General features: G+C 33.2%; 3 protein-coding genes across 5 annotated transcripts; 2 read left to right on the plus strand and 1 right to left on the minus strand.

Annotated features, from left to right (window-relative positions):
• The first annotated feature begins 2,793 nt into the window (after positions 1-2,793).
• LOC100815143 (UDP-glycosyltransferase 87A1) lies at positions 2,794-5,587 on the plus strand. 2 transcript variants are annotated; one of them, XM_006575363.4, is made up of 2 exons: positions 2,794-3,759; positions 4,490-5,587. In XM_006575363.4, the coding sequence occupies exons 1-2, from the start codon at positions 3,264-3,266 to the stop codon at positions 5,386-5,388; spliced, it is 1,395 nt and encodes a 464-aa protein (XP_006575426.1). In that variant the 5' UTR covers positions 2,794-3,263; the 3' UTR covers positions 5,389-5,587. The 2 variants fall into 2 exon arrangements, with proteins under 2 accessions (XP_006575426.1, XP_003518324.1); XM_003518276.5 differs by having other exon boundaries at positions 2,927-3,759; positions 4,487-5,587.
• Positions 5,588-7,064: 1,477 nt separating this feature from the next.
• Positions 7,065-13,576, plus strand: LOC100804302 (uncharacterized). Its single transcript, NM_001254435.2, has 10 exons — positions 7,065-7,340; positions 8,232-8,332; positions 8,585-8,698; positions 8,986-9,198; positions 9,937-10,072; positions 10,238-10,413; positions 11,244-11,332; positions 11,500-11,569; positions 11,883-11,992; positions 13,190-13,576. Exons 1-9 carry the CDS (start codon positions 7,145-7,147, stop codon positions 11,967-11,969), a joined length of 1,182 nt encoding a protein of 393 aa, NP_001241364.1. The 5' UTR covers positions 7,065-7,144; the 3' UTR covers positions 11,970-11,992; positions 13,190-13,576.
• A 1,338-nt stretch (positions 13,577-14,914) lies between these two features.
• LOC100804832 (mitoferrin) lies at positions 14,915-18,398 on the minus strand. 2 transcript variants are annotated; one of them, XM_003519222.5, is made up of 2 exons: positions 17,333-18,398; positions 14,915-15,519 (listed from the first exon to the last, which is right to left on the minus strand). In XM_003519222.5, the coding sequence occupies exons 1-2, from the start codon at positions 18,092-18,094 to the stop codon at positions 15,304-15,306; spliced, it is 978 nt and encodes a 325-aa protein (XP_003519270.1). In that variant the 5' UTR covers positions 18,095-18,398; the 3' UTR covers positions 14,915-15,303. The 2 variants fall into 2 exon arrangements, with proteins under 2 accessions (XP_003519270.1, XP_040864397.1); XM_041008463.1 differs by lacking the exon at positions 14,915-15,519 and adding an exon at positions 15,546-16,714 and having other exon boundaries at positions 17,333-18,364.
• Positions 18,399-21,369: the final 2,971 nt, after the last annotated feature.

Here is a 21,369-nt window from a genome sequence, read left to right on the forward strand (position 1 = left end):
CTACAAAGAACCAATGCCCCATTTTTCATTTTATTGAAATAAATCAGTTTGATGCATATTGTACAAAAACACTGATATCTAGTCCAGTAAAAGTGAAGTCCAACAAGTTGCAACAATGGCGAAGGGATCCAAGAGAAAAACCCAAATGCCTCAATGGCTAAAGGACCGTGTGAACTTTGTAGTTTGGGCTTAATTCTTTTTATTATTAAGATCAAATAATAATGAGATCAAGAGTTTATCAGAGCAGTTATTCAAGGAAGTGTGAATTTTTGGATGAAGATTTTTTCTTTGCTGTAATCTGTTCTAGACCGGATCAACGCTTCGTGCCGTAATTTTCTGTGGGGCAAAGCGGACATTGGCAAAAAGAAGCCTTTGGTTGCTTGGTCAGTAGTTTGTTCTCCGAAAAAAGAAGGGAGTTTAGGCCTTTTTAATCTCAAGGACTGGAACCTTGCGCTTCTTTCCCGTATCGTGTGAAACTTTCATTGTAAGAAAGATTCTCTATGGGTTCGGTGGGTTCACCATTACTATTTCAGAGGGAGCGATGTATGAAATTACAATACTTCTTCATCAGATTCAGTTTTGATAAAGAAAACCATTCAAATAAGAGACTTTATTATCTCCAAAGAGCTAAGTACGGAAGAGGCCAAAAAGAGGATTCAATCTTGGAGCACCAATGAACAATTGTTTGTTGGCAAAGTCTATGAATACATTAGAGGTGTCAAACCTACTGTTAGTTGGTGTTCTGTTATATGAACCCAGCAATCTCCCCTAAGATGTCTTTCATCCTGTGGCTTGCTAAAAGGAACCAGCTGCTTACTCTTGACAAAGTTGCTTTTTTGAACAAAGGTTCCCTCTGCCCTTTATGTTCAAATGAGGTTGAGTCAAATGCTCATTTGTTCTTTTCTTGCAGGAAATCTCTTCAAGTTTGGGCCCACATTCGTGATTTGGCTTCTTTCCGCAGGCGTTTCACTTATTTACAGCGCATTACTGACTCTTTAATTAGGGGCAGATCCACATCAGGTGTTCAAGGAAAATTATGTTGTCTGACTATAGCAATTACAGTCTACTGCATTTGGCTGTCTAGGAACAAGCTACAAGCTGATTTTTGAAGATTATCAATTTTCTATAATAGAGGTTATTAGCAAGATTAAGTTTCTTATGTATAAACAAGCGCACATGTTGCATTTGTTTTAACATCTTGATATAGATTTTCTTGTATTAGGGAGGTTTTTTATTTTCTCTAGCTATGGGGTATGCTCCATTTATTGTTGTATCATTTTGGATTTAATATAATTTACATTTTTCTCAAAAAAAATCAAGAGAGTATGTTTGAAGGAAATAGTAATAAAAGTTAAAGAGAAACAAGAAAACATATTTTAGAACACTGAACTTGTGACAGTAACTTTTTTCTATTCTAAATCCATGCGAACATCGATGTCCTTTCCTTCTCTTCCAGCATTGGATTCATCTACTCACTTAGAAGAAACAAATTACCAAGATAATTTAGAATGCCTACAATTCCGTACTCAAATACTCATAAGCATGCTTACCAAAAACATCATGGAATCAGTCAGTAAATTTTCCATATGCTAGCAACAAGATGCTGTCTATGTATTTTATTATTTGTTCCCTTAGTTGCTTATCAGAGACAATCCATGTAGATTGAACGTTGCATATCTCCTCAAAGTGATTGTTGAACAAATTGTGCTTATCTTTCATTGACTCCGCCACCACATTAGGCGCCACTGACTCATTCTCTCTAGCTTAAAAAATTCAAGCATCTTATTCCATGAGCTACTTTGATAGAGTTTACAATTTTGTTCCAGCTTTGCTCTGTTTTTACGGAACCAATCATCGTCCAAAATGGTTATGTTCACAACGGATGCCAAATTATACGCCTCTTGTCGCATGTATGTCAGATTATTGATCATAAAACATAGCCCAATACAGGGTCAGCGTAGTCTCTGGACTTGGCTTCCAAAATGCTCTTTAACAACTTTATCATCTTGGCTATCTGCACAGAAAATGAAGAATTTCCCTCTCTACCAGGAACCATGGTGTATTCTTGGACAGTGTTCCCAAAAGATGTGCAAATATGATGGATGTAGTTCATGACTTGCCGGGTAATCTGATGAGTTCCTCCGTCGTCAACTGTTGCCTGCACACTCCATTAAAATATCCAATCTCTTTCGAACCTCTTTAACATCGGTTGCGAACGACATGCCATCCAGAACAAAAATCTCTGAGTCTAACTGCAGATTCAGCTCGTGCAATGACTCAGACATTTTAGAGATGATGCTGAACACAAGATTCAGCGAATTGCTCCCAATTGTCATGATCTATGAAGCACGGACACCCTAGTCCTTTGTCATGTCCGGTACCCGACACGACACCGACATGTCCGGATTGAGTTTGATGTATTTGACAGGAGTCCACTTATCCTTGCTTCATAGGTCATGATGGTATCTTTAGAGTTGGCTCATAAGTTTTTATCCACTTCTCAACGTCCTTGTTGAGCGCTTGCAGTTACAACCCAAGTGCCGTGAACCCAACATCCACCATTAGCTTCACGGTTTCACGAAGGCATGTGATAATACCTGATGGCAGTGTATGCATCACCAAGTGTATCCCTCCTCACATTGAAGTATGTATTTTGTACCCCTTTTATCATAAGTTTATTGTCATCACCCCTCCAAACATGCCTTAGGACCAATAATACTTGCATGTCAATTTAACCAACTCTTAACTACATATCAATATTTATTAAATTTTAAATTGTATTATATATTTTTAACTACTAATAAAATAAGATTAATCATATTTATACATGCAGTTAATCAAGTATATTGGATGGACAATGGACCTAAAATTTTAATGGAACAAATATCAGTACTTTTATTTTGAACTCAAATATCAACACTTTATTCTATTAAAAAAAATCTAATTCAATTAATTAAATATAAAATAATATATAAATTATTTAATACTATCTTTGTTTTGTATAGATTAAAAAAAAAATCTATTCTCTACCCATAAAATCCTCGTATTTCGTCGATTGAGCCATGAGCAGCACAAGAATTCCTTAATTCTTCCAGGGGTCCACCTGGAACTAATTAATTAAGAATTCTGATACAAATTAACTTCTTAGAGTTCAGATTCACCAACCTGGAAGTAAAAACAAAAATATAAAAAAGTTAAAAACAGTTCTCCTTTCACTTTTCCAAAATCTTCTCTCCCTATTTTCCTAGACACCCTTTATCTCCATGGACGATTGCATTCAAGTTCTACCAATCACCGCCAGCCACGTGGTGGCAGTGCCATACCCAGGACGAGGCCACGTCAACCCCATGATGAACCTCTGCAAGCTGCTCCTCTCCAAGAACTCCGACATCCTCGTAAGCTTCGTGGTCACCGAGGAATGGCTCGGCTTCATAGGCTCCGAGCCCAAACCCGACAACATCGGATTCGCCACTATCCCCAACGTTATTCCCTCCGAACACGGTCGAGCCAGCGACTTCGTCGGCTTCTTTGAATCCGTTATGACCAAAATGGAAGCTCCCTTTGAAGAGTTACTCCATCGCCTTCAGCCGCTCCCAACGCTAATCATATACGACACTTACCTCTTCTGGGTGGTTCGCGTTGCCAATAGTAGAAACATTCCCGTGGCGTCGTTTTGGCCAATGTCTGCGTCGGTTTTCGCTGTCTTCAAACACTACCATCTTCTCCAGCAAAATGGCCACTACCCTGTAAATGTATCGGGTCAGTTACTTTCTACTCACCACAAAACCATATAAATGAAAAATATTTGGATAAATAAGATATTAGTTTCAAAAGATAAAATATTTATTTTTATAAATTTAATTTTTTCATCTTTTAAGATTAATTTATAACCACTTCACTTCAAGGAACCCAAAATAAGTATTTATTTATTCATGAATATTTTAGAATAATTCGTGCTGTTTGATAGGTTCACCTAACGATCTCCAGCTTAAAATTAAACTTTAAATCTCAATATATAAAAATAAACACTTTTTACACTGTTATAGTATTATCCAATTAAAATCTTTCATATAATTTTATTATAAAAGTGAACACCTTAGCATCAAGTGTAATGTGAGCTGATACAAGTGACGATGAAGCAATTTGGAGTTAATTTTCATACTTTTTATATGAAAGTGAGATTGATTCACCTAGCTGCTACTAAAACTCTATTTGGTTGACAATTCTTGGAGACAACCTCTTCAGAGAGTTCCTCTAATATTTAGGAACTATCTTGAATTATTTAATGTTTAACAATAATTTGTGAGTAAAATTATTTACGGTTTAACAATAATATTATGAGTAAGCCTTTTGTCGAAAGTGTCACCATGCCATTAAGGTCCTGCACAATGTCACTACTCACTAGTCACTACATAAATTATTTATATTTCATACAGTATATTAACTTGATATTTGAAGGCTTATGTTGTTCAAATGTTTGCAACAGAAGACGGTGAGAAACGTGTGGATTATATTCCGGGGAACTCGTCAATTCGTCTGGCAGATTTTCCCCTTAACGATGAAAACTGGCGCAGCCGAAAATTGTTGGAATTGGCCTTGAATGTTATACCATGGGTGCAGAAGGCGCAATATCTGTTATTTCCTTCCATATACGAACTTGAGCCTCAAGCTATTGATGCTTTGAAATCAGAACTCTCTATACCCATTTACACTGTTGGCCCTGTAATACCTTATTTCGGCAATGGCCACATTGATTTCTCTAATTTTGCTGACCATGAACTTGGCTACTTTCAATGGCTTGAGAACCAACCCTCTGGCTCTGTGTTATACATTTCTCAAGGGAGCTTTCTATCGGTTTCCAATGAACAAATTGATGAAATTGCAGCTGGTGTTCGCGAAAGTGGCGTTCGGTTCTTGTGGGTGCAGCGCGGAGAGAATGATAGGTTGAAAGATATTTGTGGAGATAAGGGACTAGTTTTGCAATGGTGTGATCAATTGAGAGTGTTGCAGCATCATGCTATTGGAGGGTTTTGGTCTCATTGTGGGTGGAATTCCACCAGAGAAGGTGTTTTTAGTGGTGTTCCTTTTCTGACCTTTCCAATATTTATGGACCAACCCCTTAATGGTAAGTTGATAGTAGAGGAATGGAAGGTGGGGTGGAGGGTGAGGACAAAGGTTAAAGAGGACACTTTGATAACAAAAGATGAAATTGCTAGTCTTATTAGAAAATTCATGCATCTGGGTAGTGATGAAGTGAGAGATATGAGGAAAAGAAGCAGAGAGCTGAAGCAGTTATGTCATGGTGCAATTGCAAGTGGTGGGTCATCAGAAACTAATATCAATGATTTTCTTTCGCATGTATTACAGGGTGCCAAACCAGAGTTATAGTCTTCTAGCCAGAGTGCTGGATCCCATTCTCAAATATCTTGATCGTAAGAGCCGAGAATTCATATTTACAATGTTTGAATCACAGGATATGAGGAGGGCACTTATCCAAATCTATCTTGTTGGAGGTTGGATGCTTCTGAGTTTTAGCATTAATTTTAGTCATATTGATTCCGAAAAAAATTGAGGTTGAAAAGGTTAATTTATGATTCAAATGATTTTAGAAAAAGTAATCTTAGTCCGATAATAAACTAAAATTACTTTTAAAGTATGCTTGAAGATAGATTTTAAAGTAATTTTTGTAAAAAATAATAAATTTATCATCGTGATTTATGACTATATTATATAACATTTCTTTTTGTTAGTTTTTAAGTTGTTTGAAAATTTATAAATTTGATTTACTTCTTCAGATTTTTTAATGCAATTATTGGATTAGTAAAATTGAATATCTATAAAAAAAATTATGAAAGATATGTTATTTTACTAAATTTGTTATCTTATATATAATTTTATATTTTATAATTTTTAAAAGACTTAAATATGTTATAAATCTTTCTTTAAAAAATGTTATTAGATCTGTTCCATTAAATAATGAGATGCCATAGCCAGGTTATGCCACAGGAAAAAATGATTTATGTGACATTATTTGTTACCGGAAAAATATATTAATAGAAATGAAAAAATACAATATTTGAGTAAAATTAAGGATTAAAGGAAAAAATATTTTTATCAACACAAAAATAAAAATTCTATAATATTTTATGAATTAATTTTTTTTAATGTTTTTAAATCTTTTTGAATTAAAATAAATGTTTGGATATTTTTTTATGAGCGGGTTATTTTAGAATTATAAATACTAAATAGTCCGTTTAAAATGTCAGCCCCAAATCTGGCCCCTTCAAATCAGACGATGGCCCGTTCAAATCCGGCCACAAATTTGGCTCGTTGATTACTTAAAAAAAAAAATCTCAGAATTACAACGAAAAAAAGGATAATAAGTGATATTCTAATTGATTACTTAAAAAAATTCAGAATTACTATGAAAAAACGGACAATATGTGATATTCTAAACCATTAATTTTTTAGGGTAATCTTAACCATTATTTTTTTAATTAAGGATCACTATTGTACTTTGTTCTCTAAAATGCAATTATGTCACTTTAAAGGAGTAATAAATAATAACACGTCATTACTTTTTCATCAATAATAGTCCAAAATCTTATCATAAAAAAAACATGTCATTACGTAAATTTAAAGCATCCATATCAATTAACTCATTTATATTATTAACAGATATGGAGATTTTATTTGATTCTGATGTTTAATTTTTTATTTTGTAAATGAAAATATAATTAGAAAATTGTAATTAATTATATCCTTTTATTTATTTCTGTTTCCTTAAAAAAAAGAGCGAAAAATATGCCACCATTTAAAATAAATCAATTTTTATTTCTTATTTTTAACATGTTAATAAGTAAAATCAATTTTCCTTTGTTTTTAATATCCAAATAAATAAAAAATGAAAGAAAAAAAAAAACTATGAAGCTAGTAAGCAACCACACAGTAGAGGCACATTAAAAGCTTTATCTTCTCTCAGTTCTCACGTACGGGAAACGAACACATGTACCAAATGCTTGGCTAAGGAGCTTTGTGTGAGTTTCGTGTCAGAAAAGTGTGTCCTTTTTCTGGTTTCATTCAAAGCAGTGTCATCAACGGGAACATAACATAGCATACAATTAGCAAATGATCTTCACAAGACATGGCATCACTGTGTCTAAACTCATTACCAGTCCCACCATCTTCTCTTCCTCGCAAACCAACTGAAACTTCTCTTTCTTCTTATCCTTCTTTGCTTCTTCATAACAACAACAACAATCTTAGTGACTTGAAACCCATTGTTGTCAGTGGAGACCCCCCAACTTTTGTTTCTGCTCCGGGTCGCAGAATTCTTGCTGGTTTGCTTTTCTTATTCCAACTTTGTTTTTGTGGCATCTGTTTGGTTTTGAATATGCTTATTAGCAAAGCCTTGAATTGTTCTTTTGCTGTTGTTGCTTTAAAATAAAACAGAGAAATGCAAAAGGTTCTGATGAATATTATGTAGTTAGTTTTTGGTTTTACCCTAGGTAGGACCCGGCAGGCATGTTTAAAGTTTATAATTTTGGCTGAATGTTTGGAACTGTTTAATTTGCATGGTGATAATATGGATTATACACTGATTTTGTGTTGCTTTGAAAGTAAGAGACTAAGGTCAATTGAATGTTTGGTTTTTGTGTTTGATCTTGATTCCATGTGTATGGAAAAATATTATTAGGAGGAGTGTCGATCTTAAACATTGGTGGTTTGATAATATATTAGTCGCTAACAATGTAGATCATATGGACTATGACTTTAGAAGAAGAATAACCAAACCTTATATATGCAGCTTAATGATATTCCGGTTAAAGTTGAAGAACTTAAGTGTTGACCTACCACAAGCTAATGCCTAAATCTGTGTTTAGCTTTGTTTTTGAAATTTTTCTATGCAATCTCTAGCATATCGCTCCCAGTCTTATGTGTCTCTAGTGTTTCCTGATGGATACTCTATACAATCACAAATGCTGAAATGCACTTCTTTACTAGTTACTAATAATTGTTTTTGTTGACTTTTGTAGCTCCTATGGATAGTTATTTTCGTTCTCTATATAGCCTTATATTCTGGAACTTTGATATAAATTGTCGCAATGAAAGTGATGAAGAGTTTCTGTGGATACGATGGTGTTCTTGCTGATCATTTTCTAACCTTGTTTTGATTTTCATTGCATGTTGTCTGTCATTTATGTCTTATTAAAGCTAATTTCCTTGCATAGTTGGAGACCTACATGGAGATCTTAAGCAAGCTAGGTCTGCACTTGAAATGGCTGGTGTATTGAGCTCTGATGGTCAAGACTTATGGACTGGTGGAGAAACTGTATGCTCACTGTTTATCAAAATGGATTGGTCTTAGTTTTAATTGGAATCAATAGCCTCTATTGAATACTATCATTTAACGTAGTAAAAATTGTTGAAAGGACTAAGTTAAGAAATGCTCAAACTTGAACAGAAGAAATCACCCAATCTTTATTGTCATCGACTATCTTCATTTCTGGCAAAAGTAGAAAATAAACGAATATCATAGAATTGAGAGGTTGTAACATGAATTTATTTTTTCTCCATGCTCTAGGTGTTGGTTCAACTTGGAGATATACTAGATCGAGGAGAAGATGAAATTGCTATCTTGTCCTTGCTACGATCATTGGATAAACAGGCAAAAGCAAAAGGTGGAGCTGTGTTTCAGGTTTGTCATTGGTGACTTTAAACTTGAAAAGTTTAAGTACTGGTGTACAGAATTATAAATATTCAAGTTCCTATGTCTATTAACTAAATGTTACAGACAGCATGACCATGGAAATGATAATTCCTAGTGCATTATAGCATGGTTTCCCTTGTCATGTTATAAAGTTTCTGTTTTCATCAAAATCTAAGTAGAAATTATGTGTAAAGTCAGAAGAAACTGGTTCATTATTTTTCAGCTATTGTCTTTGTCTTGAAGTAAATTTCCATAACTCAATGCACTTCATCTAGGTAAATGGAAATCATGAGACCATGAATGTGGAAGGGGATTTCAGATATGTTGACTCTGGGGGATTTGATGAGTGTAATGATTTCTTAGAATATATCAATGGTTCCGAAGACAACTGGGAAGAAACTTTTACTGCTTGGGTTGATGTCTCTGAAAGGTGGAAAGAAGATCGAACAATGTCAAAAAGTTATTGGGGACCATGGAATTTATTGGAGGTACTATAAATTTCTGTCCCACTCACATGTACTTCTTTAAGTTATTATATATTTTTATTGTCACCAAGCACAAATTCCTCTTTCAAATTGCTTTGGTTGAATTACCCCCCAAAAAAGAATTGTATCCCTACTCCCAAATCAACATATCAAAATACTAGAAAAAGAATTGCAAAACGAGCTATCCTAAAACTAGGGCAATGAGAGTTGAACTTTATATCACATGGTTACAAGATTTTGATACCAAATCATGAACCAATTACCCCAAAAGCTTAAACTATTTGGTGATAGCACATGAATTGTTTTACATCTAACTGTACTCATCCCTTCACAGTTATGATTTGCTAGACATAATCAAATGTACATTTGACAGATTTAGGATATTTTCTATGTGTATAGGTAAACTGAAGGAAAACAGATTAAATTATAATAAAATCATATAGAGGTAAATTTTAGAGATAAAATATAGATAATTTGAACTATTGTAAATATCATCTTTTGAACTCACTCAAGATATTTAGATAATTTGGAATCAATAAAATTTTCCTCTTGATAAAAAGCTAATAAAGGTAAATTTTAGAGAGCTGTATGATCATGCCCTAGTATTTGTCTGGGATCATATAGGAATACTGTCTCATTATAAGTACAAGATAAGTTTTCTTATTTCAAAACGAAACTCTATGTTATTCTGAATATGATTTTCTATTGTTTTTTGATGAAGTTTTCCAATTATTAAGACAGAGGCAAAAGGGAGTCATTGCCAGATCAATCCTCTTTAGGCCCGGTGGGCTTCTTGCACGTGAGCTTGCAAGGCATGCTGTTGTACTTAAGGTCAATGACTGGGTCTTCTGTCATGGTGGACTTCTTCCTCACCATGGTAAATACTTTGTGGCATTTTTCTCTTTTCATTTTGTTTAACTTGAGATGGATTTTTTTTTTTACTTGAGCAGTATCTACTATATGTAATGCTCTATGGTTGCCTGTTTCAATTTTGTTCTACCTTGATTCCAATGCTTGATATTATTGTCTTCGTTTTCTGTAGTTGCATATGGCTTAGAGAGGATGAATAAAGAAGTGTCTGAGTGGATGAGAGGTCAGCATGAGGATGACAATATTCACAAAAAGCCTTTCATTGCCACTCGGGGTTATGATAGCGTTGTTTGGAATCGTTTATACTCAAGAGACACACTAGATTTAGTGGACTATCAAGACAAACAGGTAAGTCTACTGAAGAGATTGTAACAGTATTCTTTAACTAATAGGAAGATCATGTGTGGAGTTAATAGAAACGTGGTAACTAACCCTGCCCCCCTTGAATGTATAAGATTTTATGGTCAGTGCAATTATCCTTTTTCTGTTTTCCTTTTCTAATGAATGGTTTACATATATGTCTAACTTTTACTTTACACCGGGATCTATTCCTGCTTTCTTATTTAATCCATATTATGAGGCCAAGGGTGAGTTAATACTCAGAAGTTCTAGGGACTCAAATGTACTTCTGCAGAAGGATAAGGATAAACCTACAAAAGGTACTCCCCTGAGTTAAAATAAAAGAACAAAACTCCTATCATAAAAAAAAAAAAAAAAAAAAGAACAAAGCACCTCTATAACTAAACAAACAAACAAACAAACTTGGAAACAATGACTTAGTGTGACAAAACAGAGATAATGCAACAAAGAAGTTACCTGGTAATAGAAAACATTAATTAACTGATGAGCTTTATATCTGGTATTTCTTAGAGAAACATGAATCGTTACATTGTGCGTCCAAGAAATTGCAAGTTTTTTTCATGCCCGCAATGGTCATCTAACATCTCAAAAAATGCAATTAGTCTTTCCTGAAAACAAACTTCTTGGTGCCATCTTTCCGCAACATTTTCTCATTAGTGTTCCTAAAGAATGTCATAACCCATTTAAACTAGCATGGGGACTTTTGTGCCGCTATATCAAATGTTTCTTGATTTGTTTGCTAAGATCCTTAGCAGTTTAATGGATTTCTGTTTCAAGCTGATATGTATTGATATTTTGAAACTAAATTTGATTCCCAGGTATGTTCCATTCTTGATGAGACACTGCAAGCAGTTGGTGCTAAGGCAATGGTGGTTGGGCATACTCCTCAAACTATAGGTGTAAATTGGTAAGAGAATATATCTATTTAAACATCGCTAAAATAACCTCAAGTCTAAAATCTCGATAATTTTTCTTTTACTATACTTTAAATTTAAATGGAAAATACATATCTCCTTTAGTTCATTGTGGATGGAATAATTATATTAATTGAAATCAGTTATTTTCTTTCTGCAGTAAATACAATTGTAGTATCTGGCGTGTAGATGTTGGAATGTCCAGTGGAGTTCTGAATTCAAGACCAGAGGTAAAACAAATCAACGAGCATATTCTCCTTAATTTAATATTTACAACCCTCAGCTAAACATTTCTGTGGCTGAGTCAATTGAAGTTAAATACTTTTGGTTATATACTAAATATTATAAGCCATAATCACATGCTTCTGAACCTTTCTTCTGGACTTCCGAGTGCTCACTTCCCATAGAAAAGCCTTGGCTTTTTTGTGGGGAACTATGTAAATTAGTAAATTCAATTTATCATGTAGCCAGTTCCTGTTTCTTTACAATCTTGATTGACTTAAAATAGTTTTTGGAATTTATAGTTGAATTCATATTTTCCAGGTTCTAGAAATTATAGACGATAAAGCAAGAGTTATAAGGTGCAAAAGGGACAGACACAGTGAACTTCAAGCTGCTGCATATACTTAAGAGAAAAACAAATGATTCAACAGGTATATTAAATTTCAAGTTGCTTGTTGACTGATTGATTGTTGTGTTACAGATTCAATTGAAAATTGGAAAGTAATTGTTATTTTTGACAATATACTTTAGTGTTATGATATTTGCAAGTTGAAACTTTCCACCCAATAGGAATCCCCCTGGCTCTTAGGTTTATACAGTTCATTCTTTGACTCCATATACCTCTTGGTGAGCAAAATGAAGTAATAATTAAATAAAGTAAGAGAAAATAGTATATGCACTGCTATAAAGTAAGCAACATGTTAGAAAACCAATCAGAAAAAGAAGAGAAGAAAATAATTGAATCATGAAATTTTATCACTATTTTGAAATTATTGATTTCTGGTTTTGATGGATTTATTGAAAATTTGGTTTTCAATAAGCCCCAATAATATTGTTCAAGCCATGTAGCCCACAATATCTAGGGGGATAAGGCTTTGATTCATGTCGTGTATGGTAGCAATTGCCAAACTCCTATCTGAGAATTATGGATGGGCTCCTGTTCTGCATTGTGCTAATTCCATATTTCCATGGCATGTTTAGGATCTTTGCTTCTCTCACCCTAGCCTTTAAAACCTTAATTATGTGAAAAACCTCAAAAGTTAAAATAATTAATTTTATTGTTTAAACAAGCCTGTATTATGTAGTTTTGACCCCATGTCGATCATGACTAGGAACTCAATTGGCTGGCTACAAAAGTAGAAGGGTCATTTTCATTTTGCCGATGTTTTTTTTAGGGAAAAATGAGTTTTTAGTCCCTATATTTTTTATCAAATATAGTCAAGGTCCCTTCACTTTCATATCAATAAATTTGGTCCTTAAACTTTAAAAAACATGTGGATTTAGTCCCTCATTTCTAAGAATTCATGTTTTCATTAATTAAGAGGGTTTAAATCCACGTGTTCTTAGTTCCTTCACCATGTTTGACCCAAAATATAGTGACTAAAAACACATTTTTTTACTATCGTATAATGTTACTTTGACCTGTTATAATTAATAATTCCCAACTTGTTTTGAATGTGTTGTGGTTCTTGGTAATAGTTGTCTAATTATCCTTGGGAATGGAATATAGTGGAGAATCTTAGTTGTGGTTCATGTCTTAAAAATGAAGTATTTAACATATTAGTGATTTAGTAGGAACTAAAAGCAAAATCTCCATTGATATATATATTTCTACTGTGCTTTTGCAGGAGGTAGGGGCATCCAACTAGTGAAGTCCAACATTGGCAAAAATATGCAATACCCATTGACCTATGCAAGTCACTTGTTACTCGTGAAGATAGAGGGGAAACAGTATACCAATTTTGGCAACCAAAAAAATCCTGTGAGAGAAATTTCAAGGCAGATACTGAAACATAGTGAAAATAGGGTATACAACAAGAAGGGAAAGGAGGAGGGTAAATAATGTAAATATTGTATACTTCTGAATCAGTTGCATTATCAAATATTACATTAACCAGTCCCATTCTAAATTGCTCGAATGTTTGGATTGATTAACCTCATCTAGCTTCCTCTGTCACTCTCTAACTAATGATATTTGTTCTATTTCAAACTCTTGACATGACTAACCTCTTAAAGCATTTTGTGCCTCTTAAAGGATGAGGATATCTTGTGTATGTTATTGGGTGTTCATAGACTAAACCAAAACATTCAAAAGAATTAGTGTCTTTGTTGTTTTAAAAATTGTTAGAATTGATTTTTAACCATTGAAGATAAATATATGTAGGTAAAGTAATCTTAATCATCACAAATGTTACATTAGAATGCACGCTATAGAATGTGAAATTGATTTTGGTATTAAACTAGATACAACGGAGAAGCAACTGTCTAGTTGCTTTGGCGTTTTTGCATTGGAACGTGTATTATTTTTTTCCGTTCAATGTGGATTAAAACGCTATTCCAAACCCAGCCCTACTAGTTTGGTGTGTTTAAACAAAAACTTTATATTTCAATTTGGTTTTGTGCATGTCTTGTTAAGTGTGGTTTAGTTTAGTTTTTAGTTCACCCAAAACATGTCAGGCATTTTTTTTAGATAAGTCCGACAAATTGAATCAAACTATTTTTAAAAATGTAGGAGCTTTGTTGCATATATAAGAAACAAGTTGCATAAATAAACTCATCAACCATTCAACTTTTCATTTTTCTCTCGCTCAAACATTCTTGATTGTGATACCCTACTGGGGGAGAATATTCTTTTTTGGTGACGTATTGAGAAAAACAGAAAAAAGAGAACAAACACATGCAATAATACTACGCTTTCAAAGAGCCCACTTCTAATGCATCAGCAAACAGCTACTGGTTCAAATCCATAGGTGCCTCCCGAAGGATAATCAACTGGTGGTTTTCTTGACTTTTGTGGGAGAATATAGACAAAAAAAACCGTGTGCAAGAATCGATGAAAATCTGGATTGAATGCATATGTAATTGAATTGTAATAGTCAAATACGTTTCAAGTTTGAATTTAATTTTATATATCCAGTTGAATGACTTAAGCCAATGACTTAATGGTATTAGGGTTTAAGACCTAATTTAATTACATTGAGTTTAAGACTTAGTGTGAGAAGGTGGCTAGGTGAATATGTAATAAATTTAAATATTCATATACATTTCATGTTTGAAATTTTATATATATATATCCTTCAATCAGTTAAACCAAATGACTCGCTAACATCAAGTTATATAGCTAATTTAATAACGTTTGTTACTATTGGACATGAATTCGGCAGAAGCTGCTTTTGTAGCTCCTGCGTCTTTTATGCTCGATTCATGAGCCCTGCATATTTATCGTCAAAACTATCATCTAATCAGAGAAAATATGGAAAACACATAATCAACACAATTAAGTTAATAGTCGTTCCTACCTGACTTCTCAATAGAGGAACAACTAAAGTGGAAAAGATAGAGAAAAATAATAGTTTAAGCCAGGAAATGAAATCTCTTAAAAATTTCAGAATATCAAAATAATCTTTCACAGAATTAAAACTTACAGCTGCATGAAACTAAGGCAAAAATTTCATGTGGCGTAGAGGCGTTTCCATGGAATAATGTTCTGTCTAAATGAAACTAGCAAAAAAGCTAAGGCGGGGGAAAAATCATAATTAAAACTGACAATGTGTACAAGAAAACAAGTTCTCCATTAGTAGGTTAATCCGATGCTTTCTGTATATATTATTTGGGGTTAGAACGCATAACTTGAAAAGGCTTGCTTGCTCACGCCCCCGTTTGTAGCATTTTATCAATTTTGACAGACAGAATCATCTATTATAACGGAACCGAATAATGATGTATATTCTAACTCTGTTATTTAGGTAACGGTGCCAGTGTCTTTCTGCTGATTGAAATCTTGGAATAAGGACTTTCCAGCTTCATATGTAGACCAGCAAATAGCAGCAGCAGGAGCATGAAAGAGCATCCTTGGAATCCACCCTCGCATCAGCCCTCTGTAACCATCTTTTTTCACTATTGTTCTAATAACATCCCCAATTGATCCACTTGTGAACCTATCACAACCACAGACACCCTGCACCATCAACCAGGTCAAGTTACTATCCAAGGAAAGGAAAGAAAGGGCTTAAAAAACTTGCCGTATGATTTCCCCAGATTTACCATCATTCATAAAGCCTAACAAATTCATATAATAAAAGTTGTTACACAATCAATTTCCAGTTAAAGTATCAACTTAATTAGCACCATAGTACACAATAGAAAAAATAATAATAATAATAGTAATAAAAGTCATGACATGAGTGCTGAAACCTCAACGAATTTGGAGCATTTTTTGTTTGATTGGAAAATATTGGGTTCCTGTGACGTATGGTCTTATAAATCTATAACAATCCCCATATAAGCAATGAAAAGATGATATAAATTTATAAGGATGCTGAACTACACACAATGATCTTGTCATCTCTACAATCTACATATGATTCTACAGAATCATAAAATGAACTCATCCTATTTTAATAAGAAAAAATGCAACAAAAGTTGAAAGGAACATATGAAGCGATTCAAATTCAAACATTATCATCAATCATTAGTACCATCATCTTCAGCACTTCAATTGAACACCATTTTGTCTGATTAAAGCTCTAAATTTCATAGGACTCGAGTGATGGGGTGGGGATGGAAATTAACAGAGCTAAACTTCAATAATTCTTAAAAAGGTTATTATGGGATCAACACCCTACAACTTTCTCATCCTCTTACCATCTTTCCAGTTGGTTTCCTTGTCTGTTGGTCATCAATTTCTTAATTAAATCTATATTGAACTTCCTTTCTCTATTTTACAACTCAGTTCTCGCTCCTCACATGTACCAACGGTTCACCTGAATATAACTCTTTTCTTATTATGTTACTCAAGTATAAATTGTAAAGTCTAAGTTTTATCATCTCTCTCTCTCTCTCTTTGCATTAAAATTACATAGAGCCATAGGTAAAATCACACCCCTAATGTTGGTTGATGGGAATATGTCATATTTTATCAAAGGAGCGCATATAAACGGAATAGATGCACATTTATACCATATGCCAGAAGTGTCTGTTATGTTATTTAAAAAGTTTACCATTTTAATAAATCTATCCTTAAGCAAAATACACTACAAGACTACTGGCATCCACTTTCCTTTTTTTTTTAATTCTGTTTAAATAGAGGAAGACAACTCACCAGCAAGAAAATGGTGAAGTACAACTACGTGAAGGATGAGAAGTAACAAATCCTATAAAACAGAAAAGACTTAGAAAAAGAACTAATACAGCAAGGCAGCTAAAACTCCCTGCAATCCTAAGAAAACAGACCCAAGAGTAAAACTCATTTTGGAGCACCTGAGGCAGCCTTTTGATCCCCAGTGTGTCCCATTACTCACACCCAATCAGTCGATGCCTATCCCAATAAATGGGGTTGGCAACAAGGATCAATTAACTCCATTGGACTTTCTCAAAAACCAACTAAAAATCACACTAAAACTACTTATTAGAGCAGAATGTTCCCCCAAAGTTTTCTAAAGTCATCCTCCACCCATTCTAATCAATTTTTTTTCCATTGGATTCACTCTTTCCCAGAGCCTCTCTGCTGTACTAGAAGAATAGCTTTGTATGAAAAAACCACAGAAGCACAAAGAACTAACATAAAAGAAACATAAGCCAAAATGATTATCCCATATTTGCACAGGTGGAATTAAAGGAATGGTAATACATAACCTAAGCCTCAATCAATGCACTTCTTTTCCCACACCACAGGCACATTGTTCATATACATATACTGAACCTTAAAGGAAGAAAAAGTCAAAATCACAAAATATCAACAACAACATCAATAATCAGCATTAAAATTATACCTGACACTGCAATTGAGTCTTGACGACATCAAGCGGCGTGGTAACCACAGCAGCCAAACCCCCAGCAGCAGCCCCAGCAGTGGCGTGCACAACCAGCCTCTCATCATCCACACTCTCCGGCGAGACCTCCATGAGGCCTCGTTTCGCGGCCTCATACGTCGTGAAATGCACAGCAGTAAACGGCGCATTCATCAACACAGTGGTCCTATAAGACGCATAGAACGCTCCAAACCCTTCCTCACTCATTACCCTCTTCACACAGTCCCAAACCCCCTTGTACCCACTGTTCCCCAGCTGCAGCCTCTGCTTCACCATGTCCATCGGCGTCAGCACCGCGTCGCTGGCCACGGTGGCGCAGACGCCCGACGCCGCGTGTGCCGCCGCGTTGCTGCTGGGGTTCCCCTCGGAGAATTTCTTCTTGCAGGTTTCGTAGACGGAGAAGTAGACGGCGTGGGCGGGCCCAGCGCCGAGGCCCATGGCGCCGATGCCGCGGTAGAGGGCCGACGGGCCTTCCGATTGGAGAATGGTCTTGAGGGCGTGACGGACCGTTACGGATTTGACGGGGCAGGAGCCTAGGGCTTGCATTCGCGTCTTGACGGTGTCAACGGGGAACATGGCCATGTGCTCGACGCAGCCGGCGATGGATCCGGCGATCATAAACTGCCAGAACTGGAGGCCGTCGTGACTTGACACCGTTAAGTCCGCGTGGAAATCGGGTCGGAATTCCGGGTTTTGGAACTTCGCCCTTGCATCAGTCGCCATAACAGAAAATTGAATTTTTTTAAGTAATTAGGGTCTGAGGGTGTTGTTTGGGATTGGGGTTTTCTGTGTCATAAAGGTTGATTGAATATTGATTACTGCGTGGAAGGAAAGAGAATTTGAGTGTTTGTTTGTTTGTTTCTTCCAGAGTGAGAGAAAACAGAGGTTACTTCTTTCTTTGCAGTTGTGACTTGTGTATAGTCTAAGATGGAGGCTGGATTGAATTCAAGACGGGATTGCGTCCAGGACTTTGTATCTCATGATGATAACTTAATTTACATATTAGGGTTCCAAATTTTTGGGAAATGTTTCTTTTTTTGGTAACAGTGAAAATCTTTTATTAATTAGGTTAAATTATTTGTTTCTTATAATTTTATTATTTTTATTTTTTTAATTCTGATAGATTGAAAGTGATTTTTTAATTTTTATAATTTATATTTTAATTTTTTTTTAATTTTTATCATTTTGAAAATAATTTTTTTAGTTTTTATAATTTTATGATTTTTATTTTTTTAGTCTTTATAATTTTTAAATTTTATGACTAAAAGAAAATTAAATTATAAACGATAAAAATTAAAAATAAAAATTATAAAATTATAGAAATTAGATGAGTAATTACCACTTTTATGTAACAGTTTTTCAGGATAATCTAATTCTAATCTGTGCTAACGTGTCCCACGAGTCCAACGTCATGTTTGGATTGCAGGAATCTGATAGTTTGTTCGGATATGCGGTGGGTAATTGTTTATTAAGCATGATTTATGAATTCAAACATTTTATCCATGATATTTATTTGTATTTATCTTATTTTGATAATATTTAAATATATTTTTATTCTTGTAAATAGTATTTTTTTATTTTTAGTTCTTATAAATTAATTATTCTAATTTTAGTTTATGCAAATTAGTATTTTTTTATTTTTCGTTCCAATAAGTTTAGTCCTCATAAATTTTTGTTTATAGAATAAAATTAAAAAAAACATAAACTTATAGGGATTAATAATGAATAAAATATATTATAGGGAACAAAATTGAAAAATATACAAACTTATTGGAACTAAAATTAAAAAAAATAAATTTATAGAGATTAAAGTAAAAAAGAAAAGTATAACTTACAAGAAAAATATATATTTAAGCCTTTTGGGGTATTAAATTTGTGACTTATCATGTGTAAAATTATACCTTATTTCTTATACCATTTATTATTTTGACACATTCATATGTTTTTTCTATTTATGAAATACATAGAGCCAAAATATTAAATAAATGATGATTGTCAGAAACATTAAATCAGTTTTAAATAAGAAATCATGAAAATTTAATGAAACATCATCTCACATTAAATCTTAACTTATCTCTAAAAGGGTTTTTTTAAGAATTTCTTAAGTGAAAAATTGTTTTTTACAATTTCTTTTCCATTGGAGCAAATTTATGTAGCAAGGAGAGCTCCTTAAAAAGTAGGATATGTATCTTCTACAATAAATTATTTTTTAACAATAAAGAATAATTTTTATCTAACACATAACAACACATAATTAAACTATAATTAAGTGAAAATAAAAAAATATAAAAGTGTGAATTTATTGAAGTGTCCTAGAGTTTCTTACCATTTGAGTAAAATTATGTATGAACTTCTTATAATGACATGATATTTTGAGGATCACAAAAAATAACGTGAGAATCACAAAAAATAACTTAAAAAATTCTCATTAAAGATATTATTGTATTCGAGAATAAAAAACTTGTATTTTTCTCTCTTGTCATTAATGATAATAAATCAATGGAATATATTCATATTATCAACTAATTTTTAAACTAATTTCTAAAATAATACTTTTCAGTTAGATTGCAATCTATTCTTAAATAACAACACAAAAATTATTATTATTATTATATTTTCATTAAATTTTTTCATATTTATTCAAATTAGAATAGAATTCCACATTTTTTTTCAAGTTAGAAAATGAGAGTTAACATGCAACATATTAAAAGTGGTCCACAATAGACCACTTCAATTTTAACAGTTAGATATATGAATATTTAAATCAACCACATATATGATGAGTAGTAGATATTTTAAGATAATTAAAATGACTTTTGTGTCTTTACACTATTATGTAAAAATGTATTTAAACTCGAGTTATTACCGGGTAATTTAAATCATGTAACGTTACTGGCGTCTATCAGCTTTAAGATAAATTTTCTCTAAAAAAAACTTTAAGTTAAATTATCAATTTATTAATTATTCATTTGTTTAATTATCTTTATTTCGTTTACTATTAGTTTAGTATTTACTATTATTTTACATGGTTACCATTATTTTAATTTTATTATCATTAAAATGTTCACTAAACTGTTGTAGTTTTTTTTTTCTGGGTACGAAATTTATAGCCCAAATTATAATTAGCCTTTAGCCGAAATTTTATTAATTAGAAGTTTGGAACTTGATATTTATAACTTCACATTTTGCTAAATATATCCCCATTGATGCTCCTTATTTTCAATAACCCATTGTACCCTTTTTCCTTAAACCGGTACACCCAGAACTCCCTTTTTCTATTTCATAAATGTATTTCTAAAACTATAAAACATAGTTCTAGATATACATTTATGAAATTGGTAAACATTATTCTAGGAAGACATTTTCGATAATAATAAAACTTACCTTGACCAACACACTTAAAAATCATTGAAACCTGCAATCATTGAGTTGTAGACTTAGATTAGAAAATAAACACTTATATGAATGCACTTAAAGGAGAGAATCCATAATTAAGGTAAATAAGTTAGTAATGAACATACCATAAAGAACAATGTCACATGAAGGAAAACAAACAATATCACATATAACATAGATGAAAATGTTGTATTATATAACAAATATGGGTGAGCATTGGATTCAAATTAGGGTTTAAAGAACAATAAAAATAGGATGAAAATAAAATTTTAGATAGGGTTCAAAATTAAGATTTAAAAAACAATAAAAGATAAAATGAAAAGAAGACTAACAAGCATGGAGGGTAAATATAGTAGAAAAAGTATATAAAGGGAAATGGGAGTGTATATAGCATGTGTCAGAGTATTTTCATGTTTTATGTGTGGTCCATTGTTTAAGGCCCAGCAAAATGTCAGTCCAACAGCTTTAGCACTAATAATGCCAATGATAATTAAAACACCGTATTAGATTTTTCATATTTAGAAAAACAGGAAAAAGAGAGGATTTATAGGAGAATTTTTACCCATTTATAAAAATAGTTAATTTTTATAGTTTAATTTGAT

This window comes from Glycine max, chromosome 2 (genome assembly GCF_000004515.6).
Source record: "Glycine max cultivar Williams 82 chromosome 2, Glycine_max_v4.0, whole genome shotgun sequence".
In the NCBI taxonomy this organism is placed as follows: domain Eukaryota; kingdom Viridiplantae; phylum Streptophyta; class Magnoliopsida; order Fabales; family Fabaceae; genus Glycine; species Glycine max.